Source organism: Sturnus vulgaris, chromosome 1 (genome assembly GCF_052056855.1).
Source record: "Sturnus vulgaris isolate bStuVul1 chromosome 1, bStuVul1.hap1, whole genome shotgun sequence".
In the NCBI taxonomy this organism is placed as follows: Eukaryota; Metazoa; Chordata; class Aves; order Passeriformes; family Sturnidae; genus Sturnus; species Sturnus vulgaris.
Window position 1 is genome coordinate 16,233,258 of NC_142243.1, and position 20,506 is coordinate 16,253,763.

The 20,506-nt window shown below is 37.3% G+C and overlaps 1 protein-coding gene across 1 annotated transcript; it reads right to left on the reverse strand.

The window, feature by feature from the left end:
• Positions 1-581: 581 nt before the first annotated feature.
• Positions 582-18,815, reverse strand: YME1L1 (YME1 like 1 ATPase). Its single transcript, XM_014882213.2, has 19 exons — positions 18,626-18,815; positions 16,998-17,132; positions 16,014-16,179; positions 15,027-15,125; positions 13,504-13,613; positions 12,370-12,520; positions 12,173-12,280; positions 11,287-11,369; positions 10,366-10,456; positions 9,437-9,589; positions 7,968-8,100; positions 7,428-7,490; positions 6,833-6,945; positions 6,331-6,486; positions 5,452-5,603; positions 4,409-4,535; positions 4,231-4,304; positions 3,520-3,606; positions 582-2,377 (listed from the first exon to the last, which is right to left on the reverse strand). The coding sequence occupies exons 1-19, from the start codon at positions 18,653-18,655 to the stop codon at positions 2,234-2,236; spliced, it is 2,175 nt and encodes a 724-aa protein (XP_014737699.1). The 5' UTR covers positions 18,656-18,815; the 3' UTR covers positions 582-2,233.
• Positions 18,816-20,506: the final 1,691 nt, after the last annotated feature.

The following is a 20,506-nucleotide window of genomic DNA, read 5'->3' on the forward strand; positions in this document are numbered from 1 at the left end:
AACAGACAAGTTTCTTGGAAACCCCATATATGTAACAGGCACAAAAACAACCAGGAATGACAATAAACTGTTCATTAACACTTGTGCTGTTAAGCTGGCCAGAAAGCAAAGATAACCTTTATGCTTTATGGGTAATCTTGTAATAATCTTTAATGACCCAATGATGCATCACTATTTCTTTTCCTTTTTGACACTATCCTATGCATATAGCAAGAAGCTTTTGAATAAGAAAAATAAGTTGACTTCAAGGACTTACCCCCCCAAATGAGATCATTCAATACAGATTTTAGTAACTTCAAACAAGAAGAAGTTTTTTTGCTTCTTTTTCTAAATGCAAATTCACAATATTTAGCTGGAAAAGACCCCTTTCAAGTCCCACTACTGAAATAGCAATTGAAAAAAGGTGTGAATGTCTAGGGAGAATATTCCCTAGAAATCTCATTTAGAGAGAGTGCAATTTTGCCATAATTCTTAAATTTATTTACAATTTTAAATGTTTTATACACCTCAATTTACACACTAGGGAACTTTGCATTATTACATTTTATAGCAATTTACAGTGAATAAGAAGAAAACCAATGTGCATAATTAAAATTAACCTTTATTACTCCAAAAACAGATGCCAAATATGCAGTATATTCCTGTTTCTGTTGGCATATTTCTGAAATACATGTACAACTGTAACTAGTCAGCCTAGACATTTCGTATACTGTTTTATAACATTTGGAAGTTCTCCCATGCTAAATGGGATACCACTAGAGTAAGCTGACAAAAACAGGCAAAAAGAAAGTTGATCTTGTTTTGAAACGGGAAAAAAAAAGCATGTGCTCTTACTAAAAAAACTAGGTTATAATCAAGCATTACACTCAGAAATTCTAAAATACTATGTTACTTCTAGTTTTAGGTGTAGCTACCTGTTTCCATTCACATTTATTGGCACCAGCCCAACTATTTTCATGTCCAAGTATGGTAACCTTCAACATTAATATGCTAATACATGCCCTCTCTGCAACAGAAGCTTGTAATCCCACAACACTACAACTGATTGTGCAGAAGGATTGTAATTAAGATGTGTTATTCCTAAAAACCAGTTCCATGAGATCAGAGGAATACTGGCATATAATTGCTACCCATCACTTCCACTTGATTGGAAACTGCTTGTTTTCAATACCTTTTTTTTGGATTTTCTTGGATTTTCCCAAGGTTTCTGTAAGGGTTGGAAGAAAAGGTTTTATTTCCCTACTTCTACCACAGAACAGAACTGGGAATGTTATTTGAAACAACACATGCTTCAAACACTTTCTGAATTACTCTTGAGTGAGCAATGTTGTCCTCTTCAAAGAGATTATCTGTTGGATTATCAAACACCCGTACATAGTAATAATAGAAACTAGTTCTGTAGAATCTCCAGCAGTGTAAAAGCACTGTCATCAAAACTGTCATCTGTCTACTGTAGTAATAAAAATTTTAAGAAACCTGTTAGCAGCACGTCAGAGGTCTTAGGTATTTCTCTTATCCCTGCTATGCTTCTACCCAAAACATGGTCCAAAGAGGCTTAGACACATTTAGCCTGCTCTTTTTGCATTAAAATTTTTCTCCCAGCCATACAAGCATGTATTTTAACCCCAGGAGTACTGGAAACATGACCACTAACATTTCTGTCTAGCATGGTGTTCCCACAATGTAGCTTGTTAATTCTTTGAGATGTTTTGTTACATTTCCAAATAAGAAGTCTTTAACAGTGGTCTCTAACTTCAAACAGAGTATGAGCAATAGCTGCATGACATACTAGTGCTTTACATCTCAGTCTGTCACCCTCCTTAACACATCCCAAGCACATATTGTGGGGTATCACTTCAAACACACATGTAGCAGCACGGCCCAGGAAGCTGTGCCAACACACACCAGTGGATCTGCATGTTTTTCTTCTCAGCTTCAACACATTTGATTGGATCAAAATGCTGAATGAAACCCTGAGATTTATCCTTCTGAATAACTTCTTGTGCGAAGAGTATAAGGAGCAGAGGATGAGGAACTTGCTTTATTTTGTGTCTTATTCTGATGAGACACAACAGATAGATGAGTAACAGAAGCTCACAAGAGACAGAATAATATTGAAGTGACACTAATGCCATACACACATCAGGAAGAGAAAAAAAGGCTATGCTGCGTAGGACTACTGCATTGCTAGATGTACATTCTTCAAATCATCAGTTACATATTCCAGAAGTTATCATCTTACTTCTAGTTTTTTCCCCTCTAGAACAATTTGGATTTCTTTGGCATCCAAAGTCTCATATTTCAATAAAGCTTCTGCTAAATTCTTGTGTTCTTTTGCATGAGTCTTCAGGATGTTTTTCGCTCGCTCATAGGAGTCCTAATTTGAAGAACAGGTAGAAGGAGATTTTAAGACTTTACAACAAAATCAACAGCAACATTCCACTTTAAGAATTGTTTCCAGGTAAATACAGCTTGAGATAAACATTTAAAGTTGTGCCTTACATTTCTAAACTAGCACAGCTCCTGACTCACAAAGCTTTCAAATATAGCTGGCATAATTAATGAAAAACAACCAAACACTTTATGCCGCCTGTGGATTTTGCACAAGTAAACCTAAAAACAAAATCCTGAGACAAACCTTAGTGTTGTTACATATGACTATGGAAAGACTTACTAGATTTGAAAATTTCTTGATTTTTGTAAAAATTTTTTTTTGCACTATGAGCAAAGCTACAGCATTCACATTGTTCCTCAAAGAAGAGCATTTTTAAACTCAAAATACTATGCAGTTTTAGACAGCTGAAAGCTACCAACTGCTGAAAGTCACCAGTTGCTGCAAGTAGATGCACACTGCCAGCATTACCAGCTTTAATTTTTAGTTCTACCCTGGTAGTTCTCACCAGGCCAAGTCAGCTCAAAAACAATTACAGCAAAAGTTACTCATTTAAATGTTACAATATAAGTAATTTTCCTGTATCTGTAATTGCCTGTACCAAACTAAGTCAGATTACCAGAACAGTAATCAGGAAGTTCAGTAATTATCAAATGTTACAAATTTCCCTAAGCATCTGACACTGATCACTGTGAGGAACAGGATACTGAAGGCAACTCTGATCTGATACAGCTATTCCTGTGATTTTATGCAAAATTACTTATCTTGGGAGTTATGAAATATGAAAGTAACATAAAACATCCATATCTGTTCTTAAACAATTTGTAGCCATACATTTCCTGTGAATCGAATAGGAAAAATACAAATCTTGACCAAATATAAAGGAAGTGTTAAAGAGTATATTAAAGATCCCAAAGCCACCAACTTGATTGACACTATTTGTGCATGACAATCACCAGCAAGTTTTGATATGCAGAGATTCAAAGTTGCAGATACACTAAAGACTTGGGAACACTTGCATCCACTTGTGTATTTTCACCAGTATACATTAATTCATTTAAGTAAGCAAGCAAGCAGCTGCTCAATTCATCTCAAAAGTGTGAGAGTGGAGGGGGAGAGGCTCTTACCCGGAGAAGTGTCCTCACTTCCTGTTCAATTGCAGACTGGGTTTCAGGGCTGACTTTCCCCGTATCACTGTAGGTCATAACACCAAGCTAAACAACAAAAATACCTTTATCTTGCCACTGTTGCAGTCATACACATAAAACTCTCTAAGAGTTTCAGCACCTATTGCTTCAAAATCACGAGTCAAATGCCTGGTGAAGTGCTTTAAGCAGAAGCAAAATGAGAAGCCTATTCATCAGCTAGGTAGTTACTGCAGAATTCTGTTTCAATAGGTTACAGCACAGATCCTAATTAGGCGCTTACTTAAAAACCAAAACAAAATGTCTAGACTACTGATGGACAATCAACATGACTGAAGAAGCTTCTGAAGAAAATCTAGAAAACTCACTGTTGTGAGTGTGCCCCTTTGCCCTCCTAGACTAAGAGTCATCCTCAATCCCAAAATATCTGGCTTTATTATAACTATTTCCTAAAGATACTAGTAATTTTCAAGGCAATTTTGAAGTGAAAATCCTGCAAGGTAATTTTTTAAAACTGTCAAATACACAGATTTTCTAGTTGAGCTCTCTATAGCAGACCAGGTCATAAAACTTACTCTTTTCATGAAAACTACTTACCCTAATCTCAGAGATCACTGACAGACAAATAGGCTTTAGCTATAGAACAGAACTTGGTTTTGCTCCATATAAATATGAAAGGATCGATTATACTACCTTCTCACTCATTCCAAATCGAGTCACCATCAGTTTTGCAATTTTAGTAGCATTGTCAAAATCACTGGAAGCACCTAGAGAGCAAACAGATCTAAGTTACATTACTGAAACCATTACTGTTAACCATGCCAGTCCACAGCCTTGATCAAAAACTCTTTTTAACTACCAATCAGCTGACCTGTTGTGATGTGATCACTTCCAAATATGAGCTCTTCTGCTACTCTTCCTCCCATACAGACATCCATCTGTGCGAGCAACTGGGATCTAGTTTCACTCCATCTGTCATTTTCTGGGAGCAAAGATACCTGTAACAAACAGAACTGTGGTCAGGTAACAAAAACTGAAGAAGTACTGAAGTAATCTCAAAAATATTCTTGTTTATATCTGAAGGAGATATAAAGATTTTATTTATCTGGCCTGCCTCTAGTATATGCATTCATCAGGATTGCTTGGAGGTGCTCAGCTGAACCACTGAAACAGCCTCCTCAGACCCTGAGCACTCCATCAACGTGAGCAACTTACACCTACTGCCAGATGAAACAGAACAACCTGTTCCATCAGTTTCTCCTTATTTCTTACACTTGGACTGAATACAAATCAACTTGCCCAGAGAATTCTGACCAATGGTTTTCAGTAACTGAATACATTAACTTGAAAAAGGTCAGCAGGAAGAGACATAATAGAAATATTTTTCTGTTCAAATGCTTGGTAAATAAAGGCAAAATAGAAAAACTTATGGATATCTATGCAAAAAACAAGACAGGTAACCAATGAAGTTTAAAAAAGCCAAACCAGACAAAGAACAAATGATAAAGGATGTCTGTGCTAAAAGTACAGTTGATCTTCTACTTACCAGTCCTTTAGATGGTCTTCAAAATTTTGCTATTGGGTGCTATTTCAAATGCAGCAGAATCAAACTTACTTATATTTCCTTCCTGTACATGTGAGCTGTTATACCAGTGCATGGTAATTTATTACAAAATGAAAAAAGAAAGCTTTTTATCACACAGAAAACACATTACCTTGAGTTTTCCAAGAGACTGCTCATAACTGAGTATTTCAACAAACTACAGTATTTATTAACATAATCACAGCAAATAGCATCGTTACAAATTCCTCTATACCACCAAACCAACATAAAAATAAAACTAACTAAATAAATACTAATAAACTAAGTAAAATTTTAAAAATACTAAAAAAGCTGGCTGAAGAAACACTCACATGTCCCAGTGTTGTTCCTCGTGTCATGATTGTGGCCTTGTTGATTGGCATTGCATCCTTGGTGTAATAGGCAATGATTGCATGTCCAGACTCATGGTAAGCTGTGATGGTTTTGTTCTTCTCATCAATTTCTACACTTCTACGCTCAGGTCCTTAAACAGAGGAACATCAAATTAACCACAATCCACACATTACATACACTCAAACAGAGCACAAAGCAGCCAAGGAACAGCATGTGATCAAAGGGAACTAAAACTTAAGTGCAAAATGTTTACGAGTCAGATTTTAATGTCTAAAAATGGACTCAAACACATCCTACAAAAAACCTGCTTTTAAAGTAAGAGATTTAAAATGTAGTCTAAGTATCTGAGAAAATTCCATTTCCTCTTTCAAGCATCAACAGACCAGATTTACAGTGGTTATGTCTAAGATGTTTAGGATTTGTGCTACCACATGAGAAGTTAAACAGAAGTTCCAAGTTTCATAGGTAGGGGAAGGATAAGAAATCAAGCCTGTGTCTCCCTCCAGCCTGAAGTATGACATGCAGCATTTTTAACTTCAAAAATGGTATGAAACTTTAAAGAATGTATTCCACACTAGATTTTACATACTACTCTCTGGTCTCAAAAGGTTCTATTCAGAAATAACTAATAGGAAACTTTATTTGATTTAAAAAAAAAATCCATGCAAACAAAAGAATCCCCCCCAACCCCACGATAAAAAAAAACAAACCAAACAAAAACAAAACAAAAAAAGCCACAGTGCAACAATCCAAAAAATACCACCATAAAAACTTGCAAACACCTGCAAAAGTCTTCATCACACAAGAAAAGCTCTGTGTATTTAATATACATGTATGTCTTTTGTATAAAATCCTACCCATCAGAATTTTGTCCTTGGAGAATTCTAGTTCTTTCATGGTTACCATATCTTTTCCATCAACAGCTGCCTTTAAGGCAGCTTGATTGACAAGATTTTCAAGCTCTGCTCCAGAAAATCCTACTGTGCCTCGTGCAATTATTTCTGGATCAACAGCTGTAGGGGAAGGAAAAAAAACAAAACAAAACCATTTTGTTTATTAGAGTGCATATTGCTCCTGAAATTTTAAGCAAGAATCACATTCTATTGAAAATTATGCATTAAACAAAACAAATAAGCAAAAAACAAGAAACAAATCAGCTTTAAAAGAAATTAACCCTAATTCTCAAGACATTATGAACTCTTAAGAACTAGAGAGAAACACTACATATGAAATAATTTTTGTGCTCCTTATCGACACAGTAAAGCCACAATTGCCAATGGAATAAAGGACTAATATGAGGGGCTGATCCAGTATAAAAACTGTTACATAAAAAGACACTACAGTAAAATATTTACTTACATGGGTCATACTTGATTTTATTAAGATACCACTTCAGAATTTCTGTGCGACCTCTTACATCAGGCTTGGGAACAGTCACTTGCATATCAAAGCGACCAGGACGTATTAGAGCACTAAAGAAAATGACAATTTAGTACACTGACTCAAAAATGCTGCAGTAAACTTACTAACATATATCAAGAAAGAAAAATCCATTGCTGTTTGTAAAAGTATCTACACAGATTACGTCTCATGCACACAGGCGAAGAATATGTTTTTCTTATCTGCTTGTAAAAAGACAGATGAAAGATATTTATTGTCAACTAATTTTAAAGGTTTTTTTGCATTTGAAAATTTTGCATTGTGAACAAGGAATGCAGCTTATCAATTTAGCTGAAAAACTTCCAGAAATTTCAAATGCTTAGAAACATATTATTTCTCCATATTTAACTCTGCAACCTATTTAATGCTAAAAGCTGGTCAATACACATCCTTTCCAAGCTGGAAAGCTCCAGCTATGACACCGTAATACTTAAAGATTATCACAAGCAACTTTGGTTTAGTTGCAGGGTTTTTTACTACATGGTCTGTAAAACAAGCAATGCATTATACTCACTTGTCTAATGCTTCTGGGAAGTTTGTTGCACCAATAATAACAACACCTTCGTTTGGTTTAAAGCTGTGTGGAAAACATGGTGTGAATTATTTTTTTTCTGGACGCAGAATTTACAATTTTGTCAATAACTGTTATTGACCTCACTGGCCAGTAAAAAACATGCTTTCACAGTACAACATGTGATCCAAGAATGACCAAGTTTAACCCAGCAACAGGTTAAAAACGTGGTCTAATCCGTGTTGAGCTTCTTCCTTTAGACATATAACCAGGGTAAAAAAGCCTGAAAAATTACTTAAAATAAACGGCAGCTGTTGTGCAAATACAACTCAAAAGCTTCTATATTCTTTACAACAAGTCCATTAATGCTACTGTTGACAGTACTAGAAAAATAACCATAAAAGCATATTAAATATATATCCTTAAAAGCATTACAAAACATTACACAAGATTTCAAAGCTGTCAAGAAGAAAAAGTTCACCCACACATTCAAAATACCAGTCAGTCAAGCACCTTCTGTGCCCTCAGAATCCATATATTTACCCATCCATTTCAGCAAGGAGTTGATTAATGGTCTGTCTTGAATAGGGGTGCATTGGAGATTCAATTCTCTTCCCACCAACGGAGTCCAATTCATCAATGAAAATAACACAAGGTGCATTTGCTTTTGCTTCCCCTGACAAAAGGAAAATAGCAGGAGCCTTGAACCACACAAAGGAACAGACAGTGAGTGTATCAGGTAGTTTAGGATTCTACTCTTTCTGTTGTTCTTGGATTATAAAATATTCTATTAGACATCACCAAAACTGTCTTGCTTGTAGCCTAAAAAAGGAAATAGAATCTTGATTCTCTTTATCTTGTCATTTCAAAAATTTATCTCCTCATCAGCTTATTCTTATCATGCTACAAGGAATCACTAGTAAAATAAACTGTGGAATTGTCGTATTTTGTATGAACTCCCTAAGAGAGTTTATTTTACAGGCGTGGGTAGAGAATATTTGCCTATTAAATAAAAACAATATGAAATGTGATGGGCCTCAACACTAACTTACTTTAATAGAACTTGCTTGTTATTTTACCGTGAAGGGTTCACACTCAAGTTTACAGATATCAAAACACAAAATAAAAATGCAGTAATAAACATGAGGACTACCAATTGGTACATGCATACCAAGCGTACAAGACACAATTCATCTCACCCCCCCAGACATATCTGTAACATTAACATTAATGTAAAAGTCAGGCATCTACACTTCTGTAGTCAACAGAAAGAAATGCATTCTTAAGGTACTATATGTATTAGATTTTGCATCCCATCCATGTGAAGTCACATTTTTTTCTACAAATGCAAACTATTTTGTACATTGTATATATTTGACCCTATCAATCTTCCATTTAAGAGGGAAGCTGAATTTTCTTCTCCCCAATATTTTCACACTTAAAACAGGATGTCTTTTCTGTGAAAGTCATAAATCTTAACATTAGTTTTGAAAGTTTTGTTATCATGCCCTTTATTCTGAGCTTGTTGATGGGTCTGAGAAAGGAAATCTCAGCTTATTATCATGCCATGATGCCATAAAGCTTTAATTCAGAGGAAAAAAAAAATCTTAATATGAGGGCAGTAACTGAGAAGGTTAACACAAGTTTTTTATCTTAAATTTACAATTCAAATTTACAACAATTTATGTATGACTAAGTAAGTTACAACTTCAAATACTCAATTTAATTTATGGAACATTATATTTCTAATTAAATTACTAGTTCTCTCTGGGACCATTGTAAAACCAGTTACAAGTTTAGCAATAATTTCATGCAATGGTTATGAAGATTCTACAGTTAACTGAGATTCACAGAATTGTGACATTTACCTACACAATTAAAGCTTGATTTATTAGCCTCATACACCATTACTTTGCAGTAACCAGAACTGTAACTAATCAAGCTGTACAAACAACACTGAGTACCTAATCTTTCAAGTGAAAAGATTTCAAACCCAGGAATATTTAACTTACTGAACAGGCTTCGGATGCGACTGGCTCCCACTCCAACAAACATCTCATCAAACTCTGACCCGGACGCGTAATAAAATGGAACATCAGCTTCACCAGCCACGGCCCGTGCAAGAAGTGTCTTGCCAGTACCAGGTGGTCCAACTAACAAAATGCCTAAAAGACAAATAAAAAAGCCCAACAAAACCACCACATCCACACAGTCTTCTTATATGAGTAGTTTCTTCCATGCATTAGAAGAAATAATGTACACTTGGCTCCAAAAAGCTGCTAAGATCCCATTTCAGGAACTGCTCATTACTGCCAGTCTGAAGGAGTTTCCATGCAACAAGTCTAGATACAATCTGATTCATACTTAAACAAATACTTGTAAGACCATCAAGACAGAAGCCTGAAGTATTCTGCAGATTTACTACTGAGTTTAGCAGCTGAACCCCCTACCAGTGCTTGCTTCAAACTGACATTTTCCTGGCTGTTTCTATGGAACCTTGTAAAATTAAATCCTTCCAAGTAACTGTCTTTAAACAGTGTAGAGCACTAACAGGAAACAGAATTCTCCCATCTATGCATTTCAGATTCAAGTGAATTTCCACTATGATCTAAATCATCCTTTTGTATGAAAACATTTGTTTCTGAACTATCTAAAGTAGTTAGGAAGCACTAAAGGCGCTAAAAGCCGTAAGGAAGAAATAAAGGCCTTTTAAGAGTTCAGTTAATAAACCTTCCTGCTTTACAGGATAAACTACTATTGTTTATTAGTTCAATATTTGAAGAAAGCACACTAAATTTTGTCTAACCTCAAGATTTTCCTTTGCGTAATACATGAAGAACTTACAAGAAGTAAGAAACTAAGCTGTAATCACTCAGTACAGAACATGCCTCACAGCCATGGCTACACAGGTTTTTCACTTCTGCTGAGCAACAATTCTTACCTTTTGGAAGTTTACCTCCTAATACAGTAAATTTGTGAGGGTTTTTCAGAAATTCCACAACTTCTTGTAATTCCTGCTTAGCTTCTTCAACCTGTACATGAAAAGCATGCCACAAATATAACTAACCATTTATAAAATACTGCACATTTTTCTAAGTTTTGCATCAGAGATTAAGTCCCTAATTGTGTATTGATCAAAAATACAAACAGAAAAAGATCAAAGTGTACCATAGAATTTGTGTCTTGGCAAGAATTTGTGTGTATACCAGTATTTAATTCAACCTATCCTACAACTGTTTGCAGGTCTAAGCAAACAATAAACTTACTAACAGTGAAGGAACAACCAAACAGTTCAAGACCAGATCTGACCAAAGAAATAAATAAAAAAATCAAAACTTCTACATCAAAACATTAGTCTTATTAATTAAAAAGAGATTAATTCTATTTGTCCAAGGTGAAGGAAAAGGGGAGGTCCTCATTTTGCCAATAACAGTCAAAGAACAATTGAACAGGAAAAAATAGAAGTATCCCATCAGCAGTGGCACACCCACTTCTTTCTGGGCATCCTAATAACACTACTTGCAAAATATGGTACTAAGGGGGAAACAATCAACTGGCATTATCATCTTGTGCCAATTAACTTCTGCAAAAGGTAGGTTAATATTCAGATTTATAGCCTGCCATTGGCTATTGTAGTCTTTAAAAATGTTATTCAACAAGTGGAGAGTGCATCTTTTATAAGATATTAAATGCCACAAAAACGAAGTACAAAAAGAGTGGTTAAAACTTTCCTTCATCTTGGAGTGGCCAGTGCATATAAAGCTTCAGTTCATACAAAGAAATTTCTTGAACAGAGTAAGATATTCATAATGATTAGTTAAACTAAAACAAGAACTTGCACAAATTTCACTTTTGATCTTACCCCTTTAACATGTTCAAAGGTGACATTTTTCAACTGGATTGGATCAACTGCTGCATCAAAGATACTTGATGTTCGAAAGCGTACTAAGAGCAAACAGCAGATGACGAACAACAAATTTACATACAATGTCATTTCACTGCAAGACTGAGTGCTGCACCTGACTGCATGCCAGTAAGACACTGACCTTACACCTGCCCTTTTGACAGGGCATGTATTCATTTACAAGTGTCCAGCAGGAATAAGATATGCTTAAAAAAAAAAATCTTTAAAATATTTGCAATTAATTCAGTGATATGCTTTTTAGTCACGTGTAGCACAGAAAGCTCTTCGTCCACAAGCATATACACAAAGGCAGAACTTCTCCCAGTGTTTCCATACATATCCTAACTTTCCTGAGACCCAGGTGATAACCTAGCATCAAGCTGTGTCCAGTTACAGTAGCTCAGTCTTTTGATTGTTCCACTATTTCCAACAGGTTTCTTAAGACGGCAATTTAGCAATGCAAGTTCCTAGTTGCTATAAACTAGGCTGTGATTACAGATTGAATATTCAAACCATCTTGCCTACAGCTGATCTAGAGAACACATCATCTAAATTGAAAACTCAAATACATAACTGGTGACCAGTTTGACTTCTCTTGTTCCATGTGACTGCTTCACCAAAAGAAATAAAGTAATTATACTGACACAGAACATTTTTGTCTTCATAAACGTTTTGTCATACTGTCATCTGAAAGGCTGTAGCCAGAAGCAGTAAATAACTCTTAGGATAACTTTTCAGTGTACTAATAAAAACCAATCATAATGTCAAAACATATTTAATTTATGCTAAATCTGATGGAACAAACAACACAAGTGAAATAGTATGGAAAAAAAAGTTAACTTACCAGCGTCAGAAAAGGAACCTTTCCCAGGTAAAAATGACGAATATATAGCAAGATAAAAACAAAGAACGAAGAGAAAGAAAGAAAGCAAACGTGATCTTCTTAAAGAATCTGTAAAAGAAAAAAAATATATTTAACATGGGCTAAAATAAACTACTTTCTGATTGCAAAGACAAGATATGTGAATTAAAACAACTTACCAAGTGTTTTTTGCAGGAATACCTGTGCTTTCAAAAAGCCTTCTGCAAAACCAGTTTTAAAAGCATCCTGGTGTGCTTCCGGGATGTTTTTTGTTTTCATTAGCGTGTCTAAGTTTTCAACATCAATTCGTCGCTTTCTCAGGATAAAACCCTGCAATGTTTTCCAAAGCAGTGTTAGTATACTCTTAGTCTTCATAAACAGTTAACTTACCACCTGGCTAACATGGGTGATAGGAAAAAAAAAAATTACAACAGCATATAATTCATGTGCCATTGGATTAGTTAGAGAATACAGGCCAGTAGCTCGAGTGTAGAGTACCTGTGGTTGGAGCACAGGCATTCCCATTTTTCTGAGCAAATCAGTTTTGGAGCCCTCCTGGATCCCAGTTCCAAACTGAAAACACAGCCTAAGACAGATCCGTACACAGCCAGCTTTGTTCACTGGATTCAGTGGGACTTATTAAGTTTCTTGCTTTATTTCCAATTGCAAAATATCTTTGCAAGTATCATCCTGATAGAGCTTAAGCAAATACATCTCATGCACTGCATGGAACTAGCTCTGGTTTATCTTCATCCACAGTACACCTAGTCCACAGATTAAATAAACCACATATGTCTAGAAGAAGGGAAGAATTCAAAGACAATTTACACACACAGTAAAATGAAAAGCCTTAATTAGCCTGACTTCTGTACAACCAACTAGAAGCAAAGAATACCCAGGTTAACTTGGTTTCCTTAGTGCTTTGGATAATTACCTGCTGACTTGAAAACACACATTCTTATATGCTAAACTCACTGTATTTCTGCTTAAAGAAATAAATCCTTTGACTTGAAGCTATTTTTAGTTTATATTCAGTTTTAGAAACAGAATATAAAGAATTTTATTTCTAGAGTTAAAACCATAGTTATAAGCTGAAACTGCTCTTCTAAAAATTCAAATAATCTCATTATTGGTGACATGAAGCAAATATATGCATTAAAAATAAGAAAAAATAATACATTGCCATTAGCTCAAGTTTTAGATTTTTTTTCATGCTAGTGAAAGAAAACACCCCTGGTGAATTTTAAAGGTTTATTCAAGAGAAATAGATGGTCTGAGTAAGCCCAAAACAACTTCATGTTACTCGTATGTACCTTCAAAATTGAAGAAAGTGAACTTTTGGTTTCTGTTAATTGTTCAGATGTTGACTGCAGACGTCTTGCTCTTGATCTCAGAGTCTTAAAGTTCCGTGTCTGTATGTAAACTTTACATAGTAAGAATAAATAGAAGTTAAAACCTAATCATTACTATCACTACAAAAAAAAGATCTTAAGAAATTTCAGAAACTATTATATGAAAAAATATGGAATACAATCTTCCCAACATATCCACTCTACTGTAAATGGATAGTTGTGATCACAAGCCCTATTTGTAGTCTGACCTTGCAAGCAAATTTCTAACTGTTTCAGATAAAATTTCATGTTAAAATAATCTAGTTGTAATAGTCATGTTGTAAATTATAGCTAATTGGCCAACGCAGGGAAGAGGAGACATTCAGACAATTAAATCCAGGCAGGCTGACAAGCATGAAACATTCAGAAGCAAATTCAGGAGGAATAATGCTTTGTGAGCTTTGCTGATAGAGTGCCCTGAGGAGATCTGGAATGGCTTCAGTGTGCTATTACCTTCAGAAGTGACAAAAGAAATGAGACCATTTAATGACAGTGAGATTATGGCACTCTAAGTCTCCTACCACATCAGAAACCTTGCAATGGACATTTTACCACAAGCCAAGAATATTTTTCTTCTTTCACTACTATGTTTCAAAATAAATACCAATGCCGGTCAATTAGATTGGTTTCACTAAGCTGTTTGTTATTCTAGAACAGTGCTGGATAAAAAGAACTTCTGCAGCTGACCCTTGAGCCCTGCTCAAAAAAGGTCTAACATTTGATCAGGTAGCTCTGGACCTTGTCCAGCCTCAGTTGTGAAAATCTCCAAGGATTAAGATAATCAAACTTCTCCAGACAATCTGTTTCAGAGCTTAGCCGTTCTTATTGTGAAAATTTTCAAACAGGTTTTATTTGCTTTTATTTGGAATTGTTGCCTCTTCTTTGAGGGGTATGAGAGACGGGTGACAGACATGGCACCAATAGCAATTGGATCACTCCTTGCCTTCTATTCTGCTGACTAAAACCTCAGACCCTTCAGCTTCCCCCCGATATAAAATGCTTAAAATCTGCACCATTCCTTGTGACCCATCACTGGGCTATCTCTATGTTGCCACAAACATAGATATACCTAGAACTTCCTGAACTATTGATTATATTTTCACTAATGCTGCCGGTCACCAAACCCCTCAGAAAATTCAACTGGATGAGTACTGAATTCAACATATTCATTGATTCAAAAATAGTCAGTTCACCAGTGGTCTTTCAAGATTATGATCCACAAATACTGACAACTTGGAACAACATGGTGTTTACTAAATTCTGGAAACACACTACTCAAGTGCACAAAATAACTTCATGATTTAAATCGTTAATATCAACATAGGTTTCTCCTGGAAGCTTCCTGGTATTTCCTGAGTGATGCCTCTACAACAAATGCAAAAGTATTTTTCCAGAATAAACAGATTCTATAGAGATTAAAACCAGTGTAGTTTAATGCTTTATACCTGGCCAACACCGAACATCTGAACAGAAATTTTGGAGGGGATTAGGATGTTGTCCATACAAACAAGATGAGCGTAAAGCACTGAAAACATCCACAAAACCTGCAAAAAGATACAACAAAGCGTAAATACACCTTATCTTAAATGGCAACTCAACATTACTTCTAAAAAAACAAAACTTTGTTTTTTTAGTTTTTTTAAGTACTAATTCTATTTTACTACAGTACTTCTGGCATCTTTAATTAAACAAATTACCAGAAAAAACATCAAAGCTTTGAAGTATTTCCAACTATTTGTTTGCTTTCACACAATTGTCACTGAGCTATTTTAATATCTCACAACACAATTAAGTATTTTTTCTCTAATAGCAGCCCTGGAGTATTAGTCTTACCATTCCTTCTCTCTACTGCAGTACTATATAAGCAGTATCCCAAATGCCAGTTATATACTTCTTTTTATAACACATTCTTAAGCATCTGCAATGGTGTTCCTTCATTTTAGACTAATTCCAACAAAACATCTTCACTTGCAAGGAACTACTCGTTTATTTCAGCAATGAAACAATCTGCATGGAGTATTAACAGTTTGCCACCTTGAATTCCTTTCTAATTAATAACTTTGTGTAACATTGCTTCAAGGAAAAAATTGATAAAAATGTAAACTGGATATGTCTGTGACATAAGTAGATTAGCAAAATCTAATGTCCTGGTGAAACAAACTTCACAGCTCAGGCTCATCATTAAGATGCACTTGTACTAAAGCTGAGTTCAGAAAAGTTTAACAACAACCACCTTGAAATACAAAGACACAATTTGTTGAATTTTCCAAATTTTCCAAGTTTACAGAGACAAGCTTTATACAACAAAAAATACATTAATGCTCTTTTTAATAAATATGTTTAACTACAAATTTTCTACAGCACAAGAGATTAAATTAAAAAATAACTGTATTCACCTTTATAATTTAACACTCATAAACACTCAAACATACCATGTTTATTTTCAAAGAAGGACTGAGCAGAGACGTATGACGTGTGCCACTGCGAGGAGACTTTGTTTTCTGTATAGTAGCCAGGAAGTAGCCTGTTCACCAACTCTCTAAACTGGTTAGCTTTCAAATCAGACAATCCCAGATCTCTTAAATTTTTAAATACAGACTGAAAAACAGAAATAAATGTTCAAAATTTACGTAAGATTACCCTAGGGAAAAAACTTCCCAATAGCACCAGAAGCAAATACAGACTGAAAAAAACCAAATCAATCAAACCAAGAAACCCCACAAAAACCCAACAACAGAATCACAACGCAGTGGTGAGCAGTGCAACTCATGTTGATTTCCATGGTTCTGCAGTTACTGAGAGATTCCATGGTTTTCCTCCCAAAAAAGTGCTTAGTTACAAAACTTGTAAGAAATAAGTTGAAAGAGAAGTGGTAATATCTAATACTACTTCACACTGTGTTTTAATTTTCAATGTCAAAAGCAAGAATTACCCAATGATAATGAAAGATATTTTAACAGAAAAATAAAACTGAACATGAAAATATGCCATTTCATCTCTCAAAAACCTTCAACACATCTTAAGTTACAGTCCCCATTTTCTCACAAGCAATAATGACACAAACTTTGCTAAAACTCAGAATGAAAAGATAATATAGGGTTTATTAACAGAAAACTTTTTACTTCTCTACAGAAAGAACCATTAAAGTGGAAATTAAAACAAATCTCTCCCTCATTTACAAAGTACTACTGAGACATCTCCTTTTTTTAATGAAATACTGTATTTTTGCAGAATCCTGACAGAACACTGAATGACTGCAGTTCTGCCAAAAAGATACATTCTACACGTTAACACTCTGTTTCGTTTACTAACATGACATAATTTTATAGACCAATCAAATATTACATTCACTTAAAATGTTATTATTCAGATCTATTATCAGTTAAATCATCACTTTTTCAAAAGGTTTTTTGTACCTCAGTCTTCTTCTGAGGATCATGCTCTGGGGAGGTGTCCCTCTGGACAGGCTGTATGGACGCTTTGCTGGCAGAAGTTGTGGAGCTTTTTGGTGAATGAAAGGCATTGATAAGGTGACTCAGAGGAACAGTAGCCTGGAAAAAATTAGATAAAGACTCAGCCTTGTTTAAACTATTTAAACATACCTCTGTTCCAAACTCTAACTTATAACTGCATATCTTGTACACTGCCTTTAAACTGAGGACTTAATTATAAACCACACGATCTTCAGCACCAGAGTGTTACCTGATCCCTCTTTTTAAAGAGCAAAAAAAGAAAGCTTAACCATGTATGACAGATTAAAGCTCATATTTTCATCTCTGAAGCAATACTTTTATAACTTGAATTATCTGTACTTTTTCCTGCATCATTATAAGCTATTCCCAAATGTTGCCTTTATGTTTTCTTCCTTGGGATCACACTTTCAGCTTAAGGATCAAAGAAGCCCAGGTGCACCACCTATCATAGCTCCTCCTCTTAACACATGACCACATCTCTTGGGAACATATGGGACAAATAACCCCAGCAGTTCTGAACCTCCTGAGACTCAGCACACGTCACTAGGAAGGAGCTGGGACACAGCCATGGCAGCTGGAATATCCCTGACTGCAATACCCGGTTGAAGCATAATCAGGTATGTCTGTGAACGTCCTACGACAAGGACTACCATCTTCGTGTTGACTAGACAGAAGATCAAAAAAGACAATGCTGTGAGACATGAAAACTGCCTCATAATTAATTGTCCAAAGTCGTAATTAGACTCAAGAGTTTGTGGCAAAACAATAAAGCCTCTAGAGGTCAAAGCCAACATCCCAAGCACTAACCCAACTTTCTGTCTGCATTTCCCACTTTGGTGAAATGACACATTCCTAGAAACGTACAAATTCTTCCATTTCTCTAATGAAAGCTTTAAACACATTCTCCACATATGGAAAGAACAATCAAATCCCATTGTGGAATCAAACTATCATACACTAATACAAAACTCAAAAATAAAACCAAAACCACCGGTTCAGATCGAAGTCCATAAATCTCACCAGTCCCATCAGACTCACTATCTAATTAGCAATGTCTTCCCGATTGCGTTCGGACTGTTCTGTGTAACAAATTACCGACGGCTTTCCGTCTTCTAAGTCATTTCCTTTTGGCTTTCACAACAACCCGTTAAAATTAACAGCATAGTTTAACTGTAGTAACACACGTCACCACCCCTTGCTTCTGCTACAAAAACAGACACTAAAAAGCACCATCTAAGGTTATTTCGTCGTTTTAGAATGCTTGTACTCTTCACAAGTTTTTACTGTTCCTTCCTGTCTCCTCCATTTATATATCTTTTTTCTCGATGCGGACCCCGCACCGCCGTAGCCCCCACCCGCTCACCCGTTCCTCTGCCCGCTGCGGCCCCGCTGACGCCCCAAGCCCCGGGAACGTGGCACGCAGGAACTCGGCTCCTCCCGCCGCAACCCGCGATCCCCGGGCCCTCCGAGCGCCTCCGCCCGGACACGGAGCGAGTCCCCACCGGACAGCGGGCCCGGGACTCGGCGAACCGCGCACCGCAGCGGGCCGGAGCGCCCCGCCAGCTCCTCACCTGGGGCTGCACGGTGGAGAAGGAAAACATCGTCCCGGCGGGGCCGGCAGGCGCCTCTTCCGCCTCCCAGCCCAGCCGCAGGAGCCCGCCCGCTGTGGCCGCCGGCGGCTGAGGAGGCCCCGCGGCTCCGCTCCGGGAAATGTCCGCCCCGCGGCCGCGCCGACCGGGCCGAGCCGCCCCGGAAGCGGCGGGAGCCCAAAGAGCTTCCGGGCCGCCGCCGCCCCGCGCAGCCGCCGCCTGGAGGCGGAGAAGGAAGAGCGGAGCGGGCGCAGCCGGGGACGGGGATGCCCGGGCAGGGGGGCGGGCAGGGCCCCGCGGGGCAGCCGCTCTCACCCGGCGGTGGTGGAGCTGCCAGAGGGCCCTGCCCCTGCTCGGTGTCATCGCCCCCGGGTGTTGTCCGGAACGCGGGCTCGTTAACCGGCGCGCAGCGCCAATTCACACACCCAGGCGAGGTATTTGTAATTTTTATTCTAGTTTGCACACAGTAGGGACATAGGTAGTGAGCCACGAAAGGCTGGCTTCCCAATTATAAAACTTGACACTATACATTTTAGCAAAGACATCAACACTCAGTGGTTACAAATGACATAAGTCTTTTGTTAATTAGACTTCAACCCCGTATTTGCCAGCTATAGATCTCGCTTCTCATGTTAATCAGTCTGTAGGTGCAGTTTTTCCTTCCATTTGATTCTGGGGTCCGTTTGGAGTAGGTGGTCAATGTCTCCCACTGCCAGAATTACCTTTCCCCAGTTATTGCTCAGTCCTGACTTCACTCCTGGTGGCTCGTCCAGACAGCCCATTTGTCTTGGGATTGTCTCTGCTTTTCCTTAAAACAAAAGATTAGCCAAGTGTATGATGTTTCTAAAGCAAAGGAGGACAGGGAGGTGATTTGAGACAGCCAACAGAACTTCACTGAGGCAAAATCCTCTCGGACCAGCCTAGTGGCCTTCTATGATGGAGCACCTATACCAGTGGATAAAGGAAGGGCTACAAACGTCATTTATCTAGACTTCGATAAAGCCGATTTTTGGGGGATTTATTAGCATTTTCTTTTTTTCACCTGACCACTGCTGTTCACTGAAAGTGCTACCCTACACCAACTACACTGCTGTGGATGAGCACAGCTCCACTGCTTCCTCCCGTTGCCTTTGTGTACATCTCTTCTGTTTTCCACTAGCACTCTCATGATCAAAGTCACGTAGCTCAGCTTGCTGATTTGGCAGAAACCTCACCTGACAACAGCAAAAAAACCTAAAAGGTGATGAACATCTACCTAAATCCACTCCATTAAGCAGTTTTCTATGTAGCTGTACAATGGCTCATGCTGCCTCAAGGGAAGGGAGAGAAGGTGTTACCCTCTCTCCAGTGAGCTCATGCTGTAGTGGAATGCATGTTTCTGATGCACTATAATTGCTGGCATTACCTGATGTCTGCCCAGCTGCCAGCACAACAAGCAACCCCCCTTCTCTCAGCTGGATTTTTCCACTAGCATTGCAGCCGGTGAAAACACACCTAAACTAACATTGCAGAATTAAATGACAAACGCAGACAAGGATAAATTGTATGTAATACTATTACAAAAAACTAATTTAAAACATGTTTTCTGAATTTGCTTATTAAACTGCACATATTGCTGAGATCTGTGGGAGAGCAGCTCTTCACAAGTCACAAGCAAGGCCTCTGTGAGCAGGGTCAGATTGTAAGTGATGTATCTTGGAGGAAAAAAAAGAGCCTAATGACTAATCTGCAGTGTGAAAGTGCACTGTTGTGCACTGACCTCTGCAGCGATAGCTCTTTGCTGATGCACAGACTGGAACAGAACAATTATCACTGTGAATGAAACATGAGCAGCAATGCATATGTGAAACCAACATAAAAGCA

Bases quoted from the DNA above. Each gene is read 5' to 3' on its own strand.
- YME1L1 (XM_014882213.2), bottom strand. From the start codon at position 18,655: ATGTTTTCCTTCTCCACCGTGCAGCCCCAG. The intron at 9,590-10,365 runs GTAAGAATTGTT...TTTGTCTTTTAG, and splicing joins AGGAGGTAAACTTCCAAAAG to GCATTTTGTTAGTTGGACCA. The intron at 8,101-9,436 runs GTAAGTTAAATA...TCCTTTTGTCAG, and splicing joins TCGCATCCGAAGCCTGTTCA to GGGAAGCAAAAGCAAATGCA.